The sequence below is a fragment of the Pygocentrus nattereri genome, chromosome 20, assembly GCF_015220715.1.
Source record: "Pygocentrus nattereri isolate fPygNat1 chromosome 20, fPygNat1.pri, whole genome shotgun sequence".
NCBI classification, from domain to species: domain Eukaryota; kingdom Metazoa; phylum Chordata; class Actinopteri; order Characiformes; family Serrasalmidae; genus Pygocentrus; species Pygocentrus nattereri.
Window position 1 is genome coordinate 6,633,299 of NC_051230.1, and position 22,436 is coordinate 6,655,734.

The following is a 22,436-nucleotide window of genomic DNA, read 5'->3' on the forward strand; positions in this document are numbered from 1 at the left end:
ACTGTACGAAAGGTGCTACATTAATAATCTTGCCTAAAATTTATGGCAACGCTTTACTTGGACTCTGCTACATAATGTTGCCATACCATAAACATCTCATGGCAGATGTCCAAAAGTGTTCGCTCGTCTGCCTTCACACGCATATGAACTTGAGTGATGTCCTATTCTTAATCCATAGGGTTTAATATGATGATAATATGATGGCCACCCTTTGCAGCTATAACAGCTTCGACTCTTCTGGGAAGGCATTTGTCCAGAAGCACATCTGTAAGGTCAGACACTGATGTTGGACGAGACGGCCTGGCTCTCAGTCTCCGCTCTAATTCATCCCAAAGGTGTTCTATCAGGTTGAGGTCAGGACTCTGTGCAGGCCAGTCAAGTTCTTCAACACCAAACTTGATCATGTCTTTATGGACCTGCTTTGTGCACTGGTTTGTAGTCATGTTGGAACAGGAATAGGCCGTCCCCGAACTGTTCCCACAAAGTTGGGAGCATGAAATTGTCACACGTCTCCACTGCTCTAGAGTCCAGTGGCGGCGCCATTCGAATGCACTTGATGTAAGTCTTGGATGCAGCTGCTCGGCCATGGAAACCCATTCCATGAAGCTCTCTATGCTGTTCTTGAGTTGATCTGATGGTCACATTGGATGTGCATTCTAGCAAGTCATAATATCAAACACTATCACATACGGCTTGGTAAGTAATGCTAACATGTTATAAATGTTAAACAATTTTAGTTACACTTGACTTTACAAAAGGTTCCTCGTCCATCTTAAAACCATCTTCAATTAAGAATCCATGCCCATGTTTCAGCAAATGTAGGCAACCAAGTTGAATGATTCAGCAACTCCTCGCTTTTGTCAGCTTCTGTGGTGGCCACTCTGTCCTACTGCCCACAGCCATGAACACTGGCCTATATACTGTTCAGGATATTTGTATTTATCGTTACCTAGAATGTGTACTTTGGGGTGGACAGGGGGGTTGGTGGACACATGAAAAAAAAGGATCAGAATACAGTTAAAGTTCCTGAGCTTGGAGTCATAAAAAGAGCCAAAAGAAGCTGTGATGCACAATTTTTTAATGCAGTAGATGATTCTAGGAGGAGAGCGCTAATAAAATTACACATTTTACAATAGCATCGTCTTAAGCAGACAGATAACAATACAGGAGACTCTGGACTGAAGGTACACAAATAAATAGATCTGTTTTTTTTTTCCTTTTTAAAAACAATTCTCCCCATTCCCTCCCCCAACATAAATACTGAATGTGAATCAGGTGAATTGGGTTCACTTCCATCCAACGTCCATCGTCTTTCAGGGACTAAATCCCAACAGGACCACCACATCTGACTCAAAAACAGCAATCACTTTGGTCTGAATATGAAAAAAAGAAAAAAAAAATGCATACTGTGCTGTTTGTACATGAGCTTGAAGCATAGGGTAGTCATGTATTACACTATAATGAAAATTGCAGATTTTAAGTCATTTACAACCGATATAACTGGTTTTAGACACTAATAAGCTGTGGAAAGAGTTCATTGGCGAACATGTCGTCCCAGGACCCATCGGAGCACAACGGGGACGATGACATGTCACTGAAAGGGGAGGGGGACCTTTCATATCCAGAGTCACTGTATGCATCGGCTGTCAAATACGTGGCCTTCTCGTAGCCGTCGAAGGAAGGAGATGTTGACAGGAAGTCGTCAACCCCAATCGTGTGGCTATCGGTCACAGGGATGACCACCTCCTCTGGCTCGTCCTTGACGGACATCGTCTCCACCTCCACTTCGATCTCCTCTTCGTCGGATGTCGAGAAGGCCACGCTTTCTTCCGGGATCTCTTCCATCTTCATTTCCTCAACGCTCTCCTCATGCTCCACCTCAACAGGCTTGGTGTAGATGTGGTCAAACTGAATCAGTTCATTAAGGGCCTCCAGCTTAACTGGTGGGGTCCCCAGAGCTCCAGGTGTGGAGGCAGGTAGCGGCTCTCCGGCTGCACCCACCAGAAGATGCTGTTGCTCTGGCTCTGATACTTCTGGGAGACCACCCTTGAAGAAAAGCTCTGGGTCAAGGATGTCCAGAATGCCAAGCAAGAGATCAGACTGTTGGATAAAGAAATGAAAGAAAACTTGGTGTCAAAGATATTGTTAGAAAAGCTTCTCTCAGTTGGTAACTTCATAGGAAACGGCAGGAAAAACAAGGAAAATTTAGGTCACAAGTGATGAGCCACGTTTGGACATTTGACATGACTGACGCATTAGCCATGTTCTTTGATGACTCTGTATGAGACACTTCCCAGAAAGTTACCAAACCAGCTCAATGAGAAAAGATTGGTATCTGACAGTTAATTGCCAGTAACGTTAAAAACTCCTCAGACTGGTATTCTATGTTTAGTCCCAGAAGGTGGGGGGAGATTTTCCCATCCAATTACAATATGGTCTCATCTGAGCCAACACCTTCATGGTTCTTTATTGAGAAGAATAAGTGTGCTTGATGCATATTTGGTCCCTTTGGGAAGACTTCAGTAAGTTTAATTATCGCTTATTAAAAAGCCAGAACTTTGACAATGTTCAGGTTTTACACCAATAACGATGCTTTCCCCAGGGTCATCCAAACCAAGAACCAATTAGGAACCTTCATCTTAAAGAGCGTGCCTTAAGCACCGTGAACCCCTTTACCTCATTGTCTGCATGGCCAGGAGCGTGAGTATCAGTGGTGAATTCTTCGGACTTGATGACAGCTGGGCCTGCACCTGCTGCGGAGGCACACATAGCCTGAGTTCTGCAGACTCAGAAGACCCGGCCACCAAAACCAAATCGCTCACCCCGGACTCAACCTGGACCTAGAGGGGTAAATGGATGAAAACAACATTCACATTTAACGACTGGTTGCACACAAAGCAAAACTACATTTGGCACAAGCTGCTGATCAGTTTTGGATGGTGGTGTATGATTTGAGACCAGTTAATCATTTAATGTTATCCTTATCTTCCCATCTCATTTGAGTGTTGCATTCTATTAGATTCGTCACTGACTCCAAGCCAAAAAAGTAGCATCCCTTATCCCTTATTAATTACCGTCACTCTAGTGATTCATACAACTGAACGGCATTCACGTTGCCCTGGTTTCTTGCATGCGTCAACATTTGCTTATATATAAGCCAGATTAGTCTCATTTCATCCACCCAGCCAACTCCCCATCCCACCTCAACTCTAAATCCTCTTTACCTTCTCTTTCGTATTAAGGGTGTCCAACCCCAGTCTCTGCCTGAGCTCCTCGTTCTCCCCGAGCAAATTGCTCGTCCTCTCCCTCAGCATCTTGTTCTCCATGTGAAGTTTCTGGTTCTGTGGGGGAACGATCACATTGGTCAAAAGCTCGAGGAAATCCATGGAAAACGAGAAGAAAAACACTGACGTCCACCCATCTGAGACCCGTTCTCATTTACCTCTTGCTCCAGCTCAATCACTTGCTGCTCCAACTCTCCCATTCTGGCCTTTTTTCTGTCTCTTGCTGTCTGTGCAGCAACTCTGTTCTTTAGTTTCCTACAAAAAGAGAAAACATTCATCACACCACCTATTCAAAGTATGTGCATCAATATCATTAATCAGGTTCTCTCAGAAACTCAATCCACAGCGTATTTGATCAGGCATAGTTTATTGCAGAGTGAGGCAATATGATGGCAGGTTATTATAAAAGGGTGTTTGCCGTATTGTGGACAACTAAACTAATGCATAACTCCCTTGTAACTGGATTTACTGTAGTACAGTGTTAAACTGACCAAATAAAAACCCTGTACTGAGTTTACCAGCAGGTAAAGTGAAATGCATACAGCAAAAATGCCTTCCAAGTATTAAGATACCATTTCTGCCACCCCTAATTTACTATATGCAAATAAGGTGGGAATAACTGACCAACTGGGTGCACAGCTTTCTACATACTATTAAAAAAAGATGGTTTTCCAAGGTTTAGTAAATGCAATGGCTCTATTCAGAACCAGGAGTTCTATACTGGACCATTTCATGCTTAAATGGGCCTTTGCTCAGTGAAAGTCTCTCTTGATTATTTGCAATTGCACAATCCTGCAGCCATGTTACTGCCACGAAGGCAGAACCTGACCTGAGCGACTGAGTGAACGGGAGGGAGGAGCTCGGCTGAATCTGGCTGAAGGTCAAAAATCAGCATTTACACCGACGCCAAAGAGATTAAAGCCTACAGCTTCAAGCAGGACCTCAAACGGACGCCCGAGTCCCATCTAGTACCCTTTACATGTAAAATAAGCGCTTTTATACGCAAACAGGGCACTGCATTTCCAGGGGAGTCACCGGGGACTCCGCCCTACAGCCTAAACGCAAGAAGCTTAAGTTGGCTTTCCTATTAGGCAGCGACTTGGGAAGTTTCTCCGTTCCACCTTAAAAACGAACGATGCCACTGTAACGTTCCGGCTCTGGCGTCTCGCCAGAATAGAACTGCCGCGCCATTTAAGGTGGACCGGAAATTCGAAAAATAAAAAAAATGACAGGTTCCTCTTAGAAACTCCGCCACGAAAATCCTTCGAGTGAACAGGCAAAGCCGGCAACGTAAAACGACTACATCTGGTATTAGGACGCTCACCTTCGAAGTGCCTTTTCCTCAGGACTCAGATGTGTGAGCCTCTGTCTTTTCCGCAAAGGAGGGGCGGTGGCGCTGGAGTCCGAATCCGAGGATTGGTGAGCCGAGGACGGCAGGACGACGGACACCGACCGCCCCAAGCCCCCGGAGCTCTGCTTCCCAGAGATGAGGAGGACTTTATGGGCGCCCCCGGCCCCTGCTGTAACTACAACCATATTGTATTCACTTCAGAGGGCTTCGTGGAGATCCCTTTGAATTAATTGGGGGTAAAGAAAAGTAAAAAAATAATGAAATAACGATTTTATCCCGAGATTATTTCTCCCCTCCCCGCTCCACAGAAACTCTGAGCGGGCGGAAGAGCTGCTTTCTATTTCTACTATCGTGGTGCGGTCTGATTGGCCCGTGGGGCGTGTGCGTCATGGGTGGGTGGTGCCGAATGGGTTTGGAGGCTGATGCAATTTACACACCTCCATTTGCTTTCCTCTCAAACGGTCCCTGAACCAAAACAACAAGCCCCAAGCTCACCGGCCACTTTATTAGGTACCTTGCTAGTACGAGGTTGGACCCCCTTTTGCCTTCAGAACTGCCTTAATTCTTCGTGGCACACTTTCAACAATAACCACCAATAACCTTCCAATAACCACGCCACGTTCAAAGTCCCTTAAATCCCCTTTCTTCCCCGTTCTGATGCTCGGTCTGCTCTTCAGCAAGTTGTCTTGACCACCTCTACATGCCTGAATGCAGTGAGTTGCATTGAGTTGCGTGTGATTGGCTGATCAGCTATTTGGGTTAACAAGCAATTGAACATAAAAGAACCTAATAAAGTGGCTGGTGAGTGTATATGCAAGTTTTGGCTGTACGGTTTGTGTGAGGTTAATGAATGGCAAAATGCATTAATTATGGAATGAACTGCACCAGGCATGGTTTTCTGTGTTAATGTCGTGTGCTGAGGTGGACAAAGTGGTCACTCATTTCAGTGAATTGCATCAGTCCAACAACAAAAAACACCACTTAGCAGATTTCAGATGGAAACTAGCATCTATACAGTATTTGGAGAGGGAAGAATGAGGGCAAGTGAGTTAGTAGAGTGGAGTAGACTGTAGTTTTTTTTTGCTCCAGACACTTTTTCTGTGATAAAGTGCTGAAGTGGACGAAGCACTCACTTATTTCACAGAACTGCAGTCCAACGACATGTCCATTACAAATGGAAACCTCTAATCAGCATTAGGAGGAGGTAGATGGATGTTAAAATGGAGTAAATTGATTGGAGCACACTGCTTAATACCAGACAGTGTTTTGAGTGTTATACGTTGTGTGCTGAAGTGGGTGCCCAGTTAGCATAATTTGTCAGATAGCATAATTTGTGTTCAGTGTTACATCCTTGGCTTTGTTCTGGCCCAGTATGTGGCCGGATCCTCAGCCCAAATCTGGCCCACACACTATAAAGTGAGTAGAACTAATTGATGTAGCCCAAATCTGGCCCGACTACACTGCTGCTCCGCAACATTCATGCCAGATTTGGCCAACAAATATATATATACACAGTGCATAACTGTATGAAGCTGTGCAGCATCTGGCCCTGTTCTGGCGCACATGCACAAGATGTGCCCAGTAGTCAACCAACTATCTCACAGGACAGCCAGAATCGGCCCAAAACTATTTGCTGTCTGGGTACAGTGGTCAACTATTTCAGTGAAGTGTATCAGTCTAACAAAATCATCATCTAGAAATGGAATCTAGTTTCTGTACAGCATATGAAAGGGGAAGGATGAGGGTAAATGGGTTTAAATGTTTTACATGTGGAGTAGACTTTATCTTTTTGGTACCAGGCGGCATTTTCTGTGATGAAGTGCTGAAGTGGACGAAGTGGTCACTTATTTCGCAGAATTGCATCAATCAAACAACGTTTCCATGACAAATGGAACCCTCAAATTAGTATCAGGAGGAGGTAGACGGATGTTCGAATGGATGAAACATGAATTGGAGTGTCCTGTTTTGTAGCAGACAGTGTCTGTAAGCGCATGTAGGCCTAGTGGTCACCCATTTCACAGCATTGCATCAGTCAACCCACAAGGTAGAATCTTGTTAGCATGTGGGTAGAGTTAAGTGCAAAATGGTTCTAATGAAAACTACACTGTTAGTATCAGACACCGTTCTCTGTGTCAGAATGATGAACCGCATCGAGCTAAGCTGGGCCCATTTACCCCAATTCATCTTAGTATTAAAATCTTAACTGACAGAGTGTTCAGTGTTATGTTCACGTTACCATTTAAGAACTGTGTTTGTGCAAAGATGCTTTCAGAAAACCAAGCCCTGGAGAATTCTACACATTGCTTGGTTGGTTCACTGGTTTTAAATTCTGTGTTAGAGACACTCCAGCCAAAACGACGACTTTAGCTATGCCTGTTTATCTCTTACACTGGTGATGCAGTAATCCGTAAAAGCAAGATTTACTAGTCTGATGATGTGTCTTAAAGATGGAAGTGAAGGTTGAAAGACTACAAGTGCTTCGGGGTGAGTATTTCATGAGCAGAACTAATTGATGTGGCTTAAATCCGGCCCAACTACACTGTTGGTCCACAACCTTCACGCCAGAACCAACTGTATGAAGCTGTCCAGCGTCTGGCCCTGTTCTGGCCCACATGCCTAACATCTGCAGAGTAGACCACCAACAGTTGCATAGGAAAAACAGAATCGGCCCAAAGCTGTCTGCTCTCTGGGTATCAGCCATTTCAGTCAATTGTATTAGTCTAACAAAATCATCAATTAGAAAGCAAGATTTACTAGTTTAAAGACGAGAAATCCCCCTTACCCCACCCCCAGATGATGTATCTTGAAGGTGGAAGTAAAATTTGAAGGACTACGGTGAATAATTTATGGTGGCTGTTTAAAACGTTTTTTCGCTGGCTGTCCGAATGAGTCTAGAATGCTACCTAGCACCATAGATGTGTTTATTAAGCCTTTAAAATTTTCGGTCTTGATTACAGAAGAACCCTTACTAAGTGACAGCCTTTGAACTGAAGTGAACCATCAACCCATATCTCCTGGTGTTTAATGGTGATCATCTGTAATAGTGATACTTAATCAGGACTGATGTGGTCATTGACATGAATAGCCTGCTATTGTTAAGCACTTAGTCATGATCCTGTGACAGTTAAAAAGACGATCAACAGCGTCTGGGAAGCTTTTTTTGTTAAAGCATCCATTCTTAGAAGTGCTGAGTGCATTATTTTTTACTTTAGTTGACTAGTAAAGCATTTTAATGACACATCATTAATTCATTGTTAATTATTTCTATTTTTCCTGTGTTAATACTCATGTTACTTTATGGCCCAAACACTGTATTTGACATTAAGGCCAGCCCAGATATCAATAAATATAATGAATTCTATAATATATACGATGGTCCATGCCCTGCGATGGACTGGCGACCTGTCCAGGGTGTATCCTGCCTTAAGCTTCATACACATTTTAAGTGTTATATAAATTCAGTTATGGCCCAAAACCATAATAATAGCTGTTAAGGGTGTCAATGGAATGACAGTGTAGCCCAGCAGAGTGTAATTAGCATGTGAAAGGTGGTGAATAGGTTTCACAGGCTGGCTGACGAGTCGTCTGTCACCTGGACTCGTCTGAGTCAGCCTGCGATAAGCAGAAGCCTGTTTACCCGACCGTCCTTCAGCCCCGCAATCAACATCGTAAAATGTGAATGAACATTACTGCAGCTGGGTTCTTCTCTTTTGGGCAGGCTTATTGAATCAGGTCAAATGATGGTTTTCTCTCTTAAGAGGAAAGATGCCAAAAAGGGATCCTTGCTCTAAAAATAGCAGGAAAACAACATTTTACAGTGGGTTGCAAAAGTATTCAGCCCCCTTGAACTTTTCAACCTTTTGCCACATTTCAGGCTTCAAACATAAAGATATGAAATTGACATTTTTTGTGAAGAGTCAACAACAAGTGGGACACAATCGTGAAGTGGAACGAAATTTGTTGGATATTTTAAACTTTTTTTAGAAATAAAAAACTGAAAAGTGGGGCGTGCAATATTATTCAGCCCCCTTGCTTTAATACTTTGTAGCGCCACCTTTTGCTGTGATTACAGCTGCAAGTGGCTTGGGGTACGTCTCTGTCAGTCTTGCACATCGAGAGACTGAAATTTTTGCCCATTCTTCCTTGCAAAACAGCTCGAGCTCAGTGAAGTTGGATGGAGAGCGTTTGTGAACAGCAGTTTTCAGCTCTTTCCACAGATTCTCAATTGGATTCAGGTCTGGACTTTGACTTGGCCATTCTAACACCTGGATACGTTTATTTGTGAACCATTCCATTGTAGATGTTGCTTTATGTTTTGGATCATTGTCTTGTTGGAAGATAAATCTCCGTCCCAGTCTCAGGTCTTTTGCAGACTCCAACAGGTTTTCTTCCAGAATGGTCCTGTATTTGGCTCCATCCATCTTCCCATCAATATTAACCATCTTCCCTGTCCCTGCTGAAGAAAAGCAGGCCCAAACCATGATGCTGCCACCACCATGTTTGACAGTGGGGATGGTGTGTTCAGGGTGATGAGCTGTATTGCTTTTACGCCAAACATAAGTTCGATTTTGGTTTCATCTGACCAGAGCACCTTCTTCCACATGTTTGGTGTGTCTCCCAGGTGGCTTGTGGCAAACATTAAATGAGACTTTTTATGGATATCTTTGAGAAATGGCTTTTTCTTGCCACTCTTCCATAAAGCCCAGATTTGTGCAGTGTACCACTGATCGTTGTCCTATGGACAAAGTCTCCCACCTCAGCTGTAGATCTCTGCAGTTCATCCAGAGTGATCATGGGCCTCTTGGCTGCATCTATGATCAGTCTTCTCCTTGTTTGAGCTGAAAGTTTAGAGGGACGGCCGGGTCTTGGTAGATTTGCAGTGGTCTGATGCTCCTTCCATTTCAATATGATCGCTTGCACAGTGCTCCTTGAGATGTTTAAAGCTTGGGAAATCTTTTTCTATCCAAATCCGGCTTTAAACCTCTCCACAACAGTATCTCGGACCTGCCTGGTGTGTTCCTTGGTCTTCATGATGCTGTCTGCGCTTTAAACAGAACTCTGAGACTATCACAGAGCAGGTGCATTTATACGGAGACTTGATTACACACAGGTGGATTCTATTTATCATCATCAGTCATTTAGGTCAACATTGGATCATTCAGAGATCCTCACTGAACTTCTGGAGTGAGTTTGCTGCACTGAAAGTAAAGGGGCCGAATAATATTGCACGCCCCACTTTTCAGTTTTTTATTTCTAAAAAAAGTTTAAAATATCCAATAAATTTCATTCCACTTCACAATTGTGTCCCACTTGTTGTTGATTCTTCACAAAAAATTACAATTTCATATCTTTATGTTTGAAGCCTGAAATGTGGCAAAAGGTTGAAAAGTTCAAGGGGGCTGAATACTTTTGCAACCCACTGTAAGTTCTCTGTGGTGGATGTTTTAGCAAATTGTTGCTTTCTTAAGCCATTTGTTCAAAAAATAAAAAATGCTTAAACAGGGGTGTTTTCATACAACTGGACAACTTTGTCATTTTTGTTTTTTTATCTTGTGGATCCATTATTTTATTCCCTTCACTATGTTCTTTAGGTCTTAAAATATGCATTTTCTTGGTTCTTCCCTTATTATTATTATTATTATTATTATTATTATTATTATTATTATTATTCCTGTTCCATTTTAGCCCCACAAGCATATCGCTGTTGTCATAACAAATCCTCATATCTTCACAATGGTAACTTTACAGGAGAAGGAAAAAACCTACTTTACTTTTAATGTAAGTCAATGGAATTAGAATTTTTTCCAAGTCATTTTGGGCCGTTTCTTTCAGTCCATTCATCATGGAACTCACACACAATGTAAAGGGCTACAGCAATTTTCCAATTATGTCAAAAACTGTAAAATGACAAAAATGGAGATGCAACGTTTTATCCTGACAGCAGCAATATAGAGAAGTCATCCTCGTCATATGGTGTTGCAGTCTGCCTCAACGTTCCTCATTTCTGATGGAAGCTTAGGTGAGTTCATGTGAAATGTGGTATATGTTCAAATTTCACATTAAAATGTATGTTTATTCACTAGTACTAGATGGCAACGCCATATATGAATGAGTGCTGTAATGGGTATACTGTGTTACATTACATGTACGTGCACATTACATCCATGGCATTCATTATTTGTAGATCTAGAAATATCTGAGCATGTTTTGAGTCACTTTTGCTTTCACAAATATGAATGTGACTCTCGGTCGTCCCACACATGCAGCAAGAAAAGAGCTTTGTTTCATCATACTTCTCCATTCCCTTTTGCTGCTGTTATAGTCGGGGGAGCCCCTGCTGGTGAGGAGTCTGAAAACCAGAAGCAGGGGTTTTTACCTCTGGACTACTTCCATTTTTCAGGACCACTCCTAAACAGAGTCCTGTCTCATGGTACTTTTGGCAGGGACAGCAGAATATCTTTGTGGAGATGATGAAACTCATCTCAAATATTCCTCTGAAGAAATGACTCACAGGAAAGTTGTGACACTCTTTTAGTTAGTGATTCTATATGTCAGATGTCTGAACAGCAAAATGCCGGACCTCAAATTCAAAATAATTGCTGTGACAGTGTATGTTATAGATACCCTGAATATTTCAGTGGTTGAGATGTAAACAAAGTCATTCAGAATGGTTTAATCTGAAAAGATTGATTGTTGAGACTCAGATCTCTTTACAGTGGTGGTGATAGGAACCAGTGGTCACCATGATTTTATGTACTGTCCAGAACGACCGGTGTGTTCGATGTTTTATATGGAGTGCTGCTTACGGTATTATATTATAAGCCACATGAGATCTGAGATCACAGAACTCCCCTGAAACAATGCCTCTGACATCAGCCGTGTATATCTGAGCACTTCATGTGATGACTTTCAGTGAGGGAGCTTTTAGAGGTGGACGTCTGATTCCTATCACCACCGCTGTGACACTTCTGACTCAGTGAGTTTCTCTGGAGTGTTGCATTTCACTCCAAACCACTCTGAATGACTTTGTTGACATCTTAACCATTAGAATTTTGAAAAAACGTGGAGTTCCCCTTTACATGTTTAACTTAGAACGTAAAATGGTCACAAATTAAAATGGTTTGTAATGGACTAATATGCCATAACTCTGTACACTGTTCAATTCCTCAGCATGTCACAGCAGCATATTGAGCCCCATACTGAGACCACAGAAAGCCATGGTAGAATACATGTGGCTTGAAATGGACAGAGAAAGGCAGCCAGTTTTTCAGATAAGCAGACAAATGCGAAGGGTAAGTTACCTCAGCTAACATTACTACCTTAGTCTCTTTCAGCTCAAAAAGTGTGAGGAGGTAGTAAACTGATGCCAAGAATGCATGTATATATATATACATACATATATATATATATATATATATATATATATATATATATATATATATATATATATATATATATATATATATATATATATATATACATACATATATATATATATATATATATATATATATATATATATATATATATATATATATACATGCATATATATATTTGGCTTTCAGGTGAAATTTATGGAAAACGTAAAAAGTTCACACTACAGTGATATTATATCATGAAAGTAGGGCATTTATGTAACGTGGAGCGATGAGGCAGACGCATATGCAGAGATAAGAGAGTTTTATTTCGGGCAAATCCAGGGTCGTAGTCGGAACAACACGGAGAGATCGCGGGACAGACGTGGCGAACAGAACACAGAATACAATCAAAGACTAGAAAGTCACACATCAAGCAAACAAAGACCAACAAACACAAGGGGCAAACACAGGGCTTAAATACAAAGCAAGGATAACAAGGGACAGGTGGGAAAACAGGTGGCAATGATCAGGGGTGGTGTCAGACAACAAGGGGGCAGGACTTAGACTCAAAACAAAGAAACACATGGACGATAAAAAGTAAACAAAAAGCACATGAGGAGAGGGAGGAGCCAATCGTGACAATTTAAGTAGAGGCATGCGATGGTGATTTCCTCATCTCAAACAATTGATTGAAACAAAAGCCAACAACAGTGGAGGGTAAACCCCAACAAACAATCTAACAATCTCAGTGTCTCAATATGTCTCATGCTGTTCACAAGTCGACTCATTGTCTGCTGAGGCTTTCACCCGAAAGCCAATATCCCTGATTATCCCTGAAAGATCAATACCCCTGATCCCTGATTGAATAGCGTATATATATATACACATATACATTAGTCTCCCTCGAGGTCTATTGGGCTCAGTTCTTATCTTGTTAGATGAAATAAACTAAAGTCAGTGGTGTGATCAATTCACAAAGCAGTAAAAACATCACATAATGAAACACAATAGGCAGTAATTAAATGTAACTGAGTTAAAATTGTATTTCTTTCCTCACACATGTACTTAAGTAGAAGAAAAATTATCATGAAATTAAATCAAACCCATGTCCTACTCCAATTCCATCTAAATAGGACCAGTAAATGCAGCTGTTACAAATGAAGGTTCTGTGCAGACACAATTTTTCGTTCATCAAGGTACAAACAATGCAAATGTACCCTCAAAGATCCAGCAGTGGTGTGTGGGGTCAGTACAGCTTAGAAAATATAATTTCAGTGGATTCTGGTTCAGTTATGTTCCCTGACTAAAGGTACTGAGACGTACCCTTGAGGCTACCACCCCAGCGATAAGAAGGATACCGCCACAGTGACAGTTTTGTACCTGTATTTCAGAGAGTGTACTTACTACCCGACTCTTTCAAAGTTAAAGCCATTGAATAATGTCTAACTGAATAATATAATAGAGAAAATGTAAAGAATATAATGATGGAAAATGAAAGTAATACGGCATCCGCAGAGGGCCGGTGTGGCTGCGGGTTTTTTTCATTCTGAACAAGCTGGATTGCACCTCTTAATTACTTCATTCTCAGCCTTCAAGCAGTTGATCAGGTGTGCTCCTGCTACTGGAATGAAAACTGGCAGCCACACTGGAGAAGCAACTTTGCGGATAAAATTGGACACCGCTGGCGTAAAATGGATAAAATGTGGTAACGGGATTAAAGCCGGCTCCTTCTGTTGATCTGAGATGTCTGAGGGTGTATTCTCGCCATACGTTCAGTGTTCCTTTCTAGATACAAGTGGGAGCATCACGCAAAGAATTCCAGCCTGCTGCTCTGTCAGTTTCTCCAAGCTTTAGTATTGATGCATTGCTTTTGTTTTCCCAGCCCGTCTCCTCATACTGAAAGTATGACTCTGTAAGTCTGAAAGTTCGTTGCTTATCCAGTGTTTCTTCTGAAATGAAGGGTATTAATGGGGAGTTTTCCTTCCTTTGCTGCAGTAACAGCCTCTGCACTCCTGGGAAAGCTTTACACTAGATGTTGGAACATTGCAGTGAGGATTTGATTGCATTCAGCCATAAGACCATTAGTGAGGTCAGGTACTGATGTCGGATGGTCAGTTTTGGAGCAGTTCAGCTCATCCCAAAGGTACTGGATGGAGCTCCGTCCCTCCCTCAGCAGTTCCACTGCTCCACAGCCCAATGCTGGGGGCTTTATACCCCTCTAGTTATATTAGTTGTATACATACTTAGAAAATATGACAATAATAGTAATATAAATCGCATCACTCCTTTGTATCACAGATCACCAGGCCATGTTTTATGTTTTTATTGTAAATTCAGTATTAAATTGTGTTCAGATTAAGAATTTATACATATTTTTTGACCAGGGGTGCCCAGATTTTGCATATGAATGTACAGCTAAGAGAAATTCCTTGTAAGTGATATATTGTCATATTGAGTCGCTGCCAAAGCCCATTCCGATTCAGGATCCCCTCCCCCCTCCCACGCACTCATGCTGGGTGGTATCATGTGATAGCAGTGTGACTTCAGCTGATGAAGGACAACAGAACTGATTAGACCGTGCTCAAAAGCTGAATGTTCATTATGCAGGACTGCAAAGAAATCAGCCCCCAACATGCATATTTATTTTATGATTGAATATGTTTTTAATGTTAAAGGGAAATTCCATCAGTTCCTCAGAACGTCTTCATAGCGGAAATATTCTGAGACACTCTCGGACTCAGAACTGTTCACAGTCTGAGGAGGCATATAATATAGTATCTATAACTATTATATACAGAATATTAGACACTCTTAAAAAAGATGGTTCTTCAAGGGTCCTTTAGTAAAGGTAATGGTTCTATATGGAGCCATGAACACTGAAAGAACCTTGTGCATGATTAAACGTGATTAAATGATGGTTCTATATTGAACCTTTTTGAAAAGGGTTCTATTTGGCACCAAAAGGGATTGTTCTATTGTTACAGTGTCAAGCTATAGAACCATCTACAACACATTCTTCATCAACCTGAAGAACATTTTCACAATGCAAAGAACACTTTGAGTGTTCGTGGCTCCATATAGAACCATTATTTTTACTAAAGAACCCTAGAAGGACCATCTTTTCTAAGTGTGCAAATTGACAGGACCATGTGTAAAAATGATCACTTGATCACAGTCGTGCAAATAAGCATCATGTTATAAAGGAGTAAAAAGTAATCAGAGTGGTTTTGATAGATTCAGTTTAAAACACTATATCTAAATACACTATATTTCCAAAAGTAATCGCTCGTCTGCCTTTACACGCATATGAACTTGAGTGACATCCCATTCTTAATCCATAGGGTTTAATATGATGTCGGCCCACCCTTTGCAGCTATAACAGCTTCAGCTCTTCTGGGAAGCCTTTCCACAAGGGTTAGGAGTGTGTTTATGGGAATTTTTGACCGTTCTTCCAGAAGCGCATTTGTGAGGTCAGACACTGATGTTGGACGAGAAGGCCTGGCTCTCAGTCTCCGCTCTAATTTATCCCAAAGGTGTTCTATCGGGTTGAGGTCAGGACTCTGTGCAGGTCAGTCGAGTTCTTCAACACCAAACTTGCTCATCCATGTCTTTATGGACCTGCTTTGTGCTCTGGTGCGCAGTCATGTTGGAACAGGAAGGGGCCGTCCCCAAACTGTTCCCTCAAAGTTGGGAGCATGAAATTGTCCAAAGTCTCTTGGTGCTGAAGCTTTAAGAGTTCCTTTCACTGGAACTAAGGGGCCGAGCCCAACTCCTGAAAAACAACCCCACACCATGATCCCCCCTCCACCAAACTTTACATTTGGCACAATGCAGTCAGGCAAGTACCGTTCACCTGGCAACCGCCAAACCCAGACTCGTCCATCGGATTTCCAGATGGAGAAGCGTGATTGGTCACTCCAGAGAACGCGTCTCCACTGCTCTAGAGTCCAGTGGCGGCGCTTTACACCACTGCATTCGAAGCTTTGCATTGCGCTTCATGATGTAAGGCTTGGGTGCAGCTGCTCGGCCATGGAAACCCATTCCATGAAGCTCTCTATGCTTAAATGACAATAAAAAGGCTAAATAAGTTGAGGGTCCCCAGGAATCGTGTCACTGGTGTTACTGCATAACAAAAATCTCTTATTTTGAAATAAAAATCACACTGATGACATCACTTGACTTCCTTTTACCTGTTTTCTGAGGATCTATGAAGAAAAGCACACGGTGAGTCCTCTGTGTCTTTTCAGTTATCAGAAATTTTCTCATTTAGGTCATGATGTCATATGAAGCTTTTAGCTGATGTCACTGGTGTGACCGACTTCATTGTGAAAAAATAGAATACAAAAGGATTAAATTCCATATTTTAGTGGCGATTCCATGATTGACAACATGTGGTTTGACGCTCTGCAGCAGCCGTTTTTGTGAAATGCATTTTTCATTAAAAATGCCACTGGTGTCATCGTCTCTGGTGTTACCAGTGACTCCTATGGATAGATAAAAAAGTAGGAGTTTCTGTAGAATGAAATAATTGAATTGTGAGGTGTCCACAGTGGTTGATGAGAGCTTCAGCTCTGGGAAAACACGTGTTAGCACGTCCAGCTGTGCTGGCTTTGATAGTCCAGAAAACACTACCAGAAGATCTCCCAGAGTGCCTGGAGGAGGTGTTGTCCAGGATGAGGTGGATCAGCTGTAATTTTGCCAGCGTGCTTCATCACCCTGCTGTCGTAGGCACCCTGAAGCATTGACAGACTACATCCGCTGTCATTTCTGTTTCTTTAAATAGGTCTTTGTCCACATTGCATCAAGTCAAACATGTATTTCTGTCCTGAACATCCTGTAAAGCCAGTTTATGTTGTATGAAAATCTTTCTTATAACTTTTTAGTCTGTTAGCACAGATACTAGCAATGCCTGGTAGCCTGAGCTGTCCTTGACTTGCAGAATGGGGGCTTAAATCAGCATTATTAATGAAAATAATCACTACAGTAGCATCAGCAAGTATCAGCATCATTTAATGTGAACACATATGTATTTTGCATTTTCATGGGGCCCCCACCCCATGGAAGTCCTAGACAGCTGCATACCTAAGCTTAATGCAAAGACGGCTGTTGCAGACAAGGTCCTGTCAGTTAACTGGGCTGGAGGAGGTGTGGGCTTATTTTAGTGTGGGTAGAAGGCGCAGGCTGCTTACACACTGTGCCACTTTCAGGCGTGATTAACAGTTAGCAGGGCAGTGCAACAGTCAACATTGACATCCTGTGTTTGTGTGTGTGTGTGTGTGTGTGTGTGTGTGTGTGTGTGTGTGTGTGTGTGTGTGTAAGGAGCCGGGTGGGTACGATGGCATTTCATCCAGCTTGGAGACAACACTGTCTTCATGGGTTGTTGAAGGGTCACACCCATTCTCACACACATAGTTAGGGGTGGAATCCAGCTGGGGGGGAGTCTTTGGCCTGAGGCCATGTTTACCCAATCCTTCATTACACTCCACCCGCTCTGTATGTGTCTGTGTTTGCGCTGGCTGGGTTCCCACCCATTTCCAGTTGAAGCAAAGGTGGAATCTGTGTGAGGATATGTGTGTGTGTGTGTGTGTGTGTGTGTGTGTGTGTGTGTGTGTGTGTGTGTGTTTGCACAGCCTTCTCTTTTCACACTCTTTGAGAGATTGCTAGAATGCATGTACTCCAAAAAGTGATGTGGTGAATAACAACACGTGCTTTAACACTTTTTGTGTCATATCATGTTCGGATTTACATTTACGGCACTTACAGTTTCACCATTTTACACAGGTAGGTGAAGGTAGTGTTAGGAGTCTTGCCCAAGGACTCTTATCGGTATAGTGTAGGGTGTTCGCCCAGGAGAGGATTGAACCCCAGCCTACACTTGGAAGGCGGAGGTGTTACCCACTACACTGCACCAACCACAGCGTTAGATTTAACACATTTCGTACTAAACATAGCACAGAATGTGTTTTCATGAGGGAAATATTTCTACACATTTTGTGTTAACAGTCTTTCAGAATGTGCCGTCTGCAACAGACCGTGCTGATGTGTCTAGTTAGAGACAGCATGTGTTGTTCTAGGGGTGTATGTGTGTGCTCTACACTCAGCTTTCCTCTCTAACTAATGCCGCCTTCAAGTGGTGCCAGAAACTCAGAAACACCGCCGACTTGCACTCAGACTACAACTTGGAACAGTTTACAACTGGGAAACTTGGGATTCTAGATAATACACGGGTTTACCAGATGTGAAGTATACAGTGGTATGCAAAGCTTTGAATACCTCTGGTCAAAATGCTTGTATTGTTACCGCATCCTTCATAGAAAACACATTTCTGCACATTTTAATGCATAATTACTGTGAATAAGTAGCCTGTGCAAAGTTATGGCAAGTATTAGTTTATTTAAAATTTTTCCAAAATGTTAAACCCAAATTTTGTACATTTTTCAGAAGAATGCTAGATTTAATTGTGTTACTTGTAGAGCATGGCTGTCAATCTCAACCAATAAAAGCAAGCAAGCAAGCAAGCAAAATTTATTTATATATCGCTTTTTACAACAGGTGTTGTCACAAAGCAGCTTTACAGAACAATCAGTATTACAGAGAGAAGAGAAAAGAAGAAAGAAAATCCAGGTCTGAGCCCCCCTGAGCGTCGCCAGCGGCGACGGTGGCAAGGAAAAACTCCCTAAAAGAGGAAGAAACCTTGAGAGGAACCAAGACTCAGACATCGGATAGCAAACATTATTAGTATGAAGTTTTATAGTAAAGTGGGAAAGAGAAGATCTGAGGGTGAGGACTGCACAGCGCTGTAAAGCAAGAAGCTCAGTGGTGGTCAAACCGGTCCAGAAGGCTGGAGAGCAGCGGCACCAATCAAGGCAGAAGAGGCAAAAGCATCAGACGAACAGGATGGGCAGCTGATCAGCTCGGCAGAGAAAGGAGAAGAAAAACACAGAGTCAGTTCTGTAAAGAGTGGCTGACCACAGATTACAGTAAAACAGAGCAGCAGAGACTCCAGCAGGTCTAGACCCGACAGGGAAGACTAATCACCACATGCTTGACTGTACAAGTAAGTTTTTAGCCTAGACTTAAAGATTGGGGCTGTGTCTGATTCCCGAACATTAACAGGAAGATTATTCCAGAGCTGGGGGGCTTTGTATGAGAAAGCTCTCCCCCCTGATGTAACATTATTAATTCTTTATTATTCTTTATAATTCTTTATTAAAGAGCCATATTAAAACAAAAACGTGTTCCAGCTTTGTTTTTATTTCATTTTAATCAGTGGTGGACAAAGTACACAAATAAATTAAAGATCCCCAAGGTAAAATACTTAGACCTCCACTTGAGTAAAAGTACAGAAGTACTTGCCTTCAAATGTACTTAAGTATGGAAGGTAAAAGCACTGAAAGATTAATTATGACTTTAATGTCCTTTTATCATTTTTGTAACAAGACTCTTGCTTTATTTACTCATTTCAGGTGTAAATCTTCCAGTGTCTCTCTTGGTAAACAAGTCTTTTAGTAGGGAGAACCGAGTGGCTCTGAAATCAATTTTTGCAAACAAGCAAAGTTCCATCCACCCATTTTCTAAGCCGTTTCTCCGTCAGGGTCGTGGGGGGTGCTGGAGCCTATCCCAGCAGTCTTCGGGCAGAAGGCAGGATACACCCTGGCCAGGTCGCCAGTCCATCGCAGGGCAGACAGACACTCACACCCAGGGGTAATTTAGCATGTCCAATTGGCCTGACTGCATGTCTTTGGACTGTGGGAGGAAACCGGAGAACCCGGAGGAAACCCACGCAGACACGGGGAGAACATGCAAACTCCACACAGAGAGGAACCCAGTCACCCGGTCGGGGAATCGAACCCAGGCCCTCTTTGCTGTGAGGCGACAGCGCTACCCACCACACCACCGTGCCGCAAACGAGCAAAGTTCCAGTTTAAAATTTATTTGAAGTTTAAATTTAATAAAACTTTTTTAATTATTAATTGGAAAAGGGGGGGGGGGGTGGCCAAGGAATGTTGGCCTGGGAATGTGAAAGAAAAAAAAAGTTGAATAAAAACTGGCTTTAAACTCAGGATCACAGATGAGCTCCTTTACTATGTTGATCTGTAGGCGTCTGTTCATAAACATAAACCAGCCCAAACTCATTTACTATAAAATGAAATGGTGTTTGTAGAAATTCAGAAAAAAGCCGCGTCAGTCTCGACTGCATATGTGGACATATTTCTATATTGAGCTCTATTTACACAAAGTTAGGTTAGTTCATCATTTATGTTGAACAGACTCTCCCAAAGTTTTACGCTGCTGCGCTGACGTTGAACCGCGTGCTGCACTGGGTCGGTATGACCAACAGGTCAAAACCAGCTCTAAACAAAGTGACCGCTGGGCCCTGATTGGTGCTCTGGCTTTGCGCTTCTTTCGTTTTGACATGTTACGTTTTTATACACACAGAAACCAAAAGGAACGACAGATTTCTCAAAATGTAGGAGGAAAAAGTCGGATATTAGATTCTGAAATGTAGTGGAGTGAAAGGAAAAAGTCGCCCAGAACGGAGAAACTTCAGTACAGACACACCAAAAATACTTAAGTACAGAAACCAATTACATTTAGTTACTAAACCTGCCAATTTGCCTGAACTAGTCACCTGGCATCTTTCCTTTTAGTGGTGTAACTGCTGCCCGATAGATTATTATTGGGTGAGGAGGGTTGAAGTGCATGCTGGAGATTGCAGTGCAGCTTATGCTCAAATGGACTAATATTATTATTAAAAAGAAAGTAATTTTGCAGACGGGATAGGATTTGGCCACAGGCCTGACTTGGCCCATGGACCTTATGTTTGACAAATTGCTTGTAGAGGATATGTTAACTTGTTTTAACTTAGAAAATCATTGAAACGTCATTTGACCAGAGCACCCAAACTTTGTCTTATAACTGTTTACATAGTTCTATAAACCCAGCCTGAGGCAGTTTAATGAGCTATGTGTTCGTTCCAGGTTCATGCGGCCTATTGACGTGCATGTGTCGACACATCAGTGTCATCCAGAAATGATGTCTTGTGCAAGGTGGAATTAGGAATGTGTAGAAATGTTCTGGGCAGACCTTCCTGCCTCCCTTGCCCATATTTTATAGGAATTGTGACACAGAATAGTGTTTTTGTACTTTTGAGTCATACCACGGTGCTGCTGATGCAGTAATTGTGCAACATGCTTCAAAATCTAACAGGCTGACAGGGAACTGGGTGCCATCTCTGTTTTTTTTATTATGTGTATCTTCTTTCTTATCAGGTTGAATTTTTGCATGTATTTAAAATTGAGACAACAGATAAATCTGCTAGTGCTAGGGCAGTTGGAACTGGTTCAGAAGCTGGTCTAATTCAGTTCAATTCAATTTTATTATCGTTGTTGGTGCTACTCTGTAGCTGTACTGTACTGTACTGCACTTTGTAGTTCTACAGTTACAGACTGTAGTCCATCTGTTTCTCTGATACTCTGTTACCCTGTTCTTCAGTGGTCAGGGCCCCCATGGACCCTCACAGAGCAGGTACTGTTTGGGTGGATCATTCTTAGCACTGCGATAACACTGATGTTGTGCTGGTGTAAGTGGATCAGACACAGCAGTGCTGCTGCAGTTTTTAAACACCATGTCCACTCACTGTCCACTCTATTAGACACTCCTACCTTGTCGGTCCACCTTGTCGATGTAAAGTCAGAGACGACAGCTCATCTGTTGCTGTGTTGGTCATCCTCTAGTCCTTCATCAGTGGTCACAGGACGCTGTTGGCTGGATATTTTTGGTTGGTGGACTATTCTCAGTCCAGCAGTGACACTGAGGCGTTTAAAAACTCCAGCAGCACTGCTGTGTCTGATCCACTCAGACCAGCGCAACACACACTAACACACCACCACCATATCAGTGTCACTGCAGTGCTGAGAATGATCCACCACCCAAATAGTACCTGCTCTATGAGGGTCCATGGGGGTCCTGACCACTGAAGAACATGGTAACAGAGTATCAGAGAAACAGATGGACTACAGTCTGTAACTGTAGAACTACAAAGTGCAGCTCTACAGTCAGTGGAGCTGATAAAATGGACAATTAGCATAGAAATGTCATAATGTTATGCCTGATTGGTGTATCTGCTGCTTTTTTAATGCCAATTTAATAACTTTATTTTGACTTTTATACTAAAAATATATTTTATGTAAATGTTGAAAGGGCCCATTGTGGAAACTTATTTTCTAATTCACTTTGGAGTAAAACAGTTTGATGTAGTGGTGGAGAGCACAACCTAAGACGTTTAGTTTTTTGTTGAATAACTTTAAAAATATTTTGGAATAAGTTGGAATAACCACGTTTTCATAGAAGCAACATATACATCTCTGCTAAAAATGAACTATTCATGTACAATTCCACTGAAAATGAGAAGCGCAATGTTGGTGGGTTCACTTGTAACAC

General features: G+C 42.1%; 1 protein-coding gene across 1 annotated transcript; it reads right to left on the minus strand.

Annotated features, from left to right (window-relative positions):
* Window positions 1-1,061: 1,061 nt before the first annotated feature.
* On the minus strand, window positions 1,062-4,953 carry xbp1 (X-box binding protein 1). The gene is given in 6 exon segments (XM_017711184.2): window positions 1,062-2,100; window positions 2,677-2,760; window positions 2,763-2,840; window positions 3,225-3,341; window positions 3,443-3,539; window positions 4,609-4,953. Coding segments are annotated over 6 exon segments (1,182 nt in total). The 5' UTR covers window positions 4,821-4,953; the 3' UTR covers window positions 1,062-1,506.
* Between the last annotated feature and the right edge of the window lie 17,483 nt (window positions 4,954-22,436).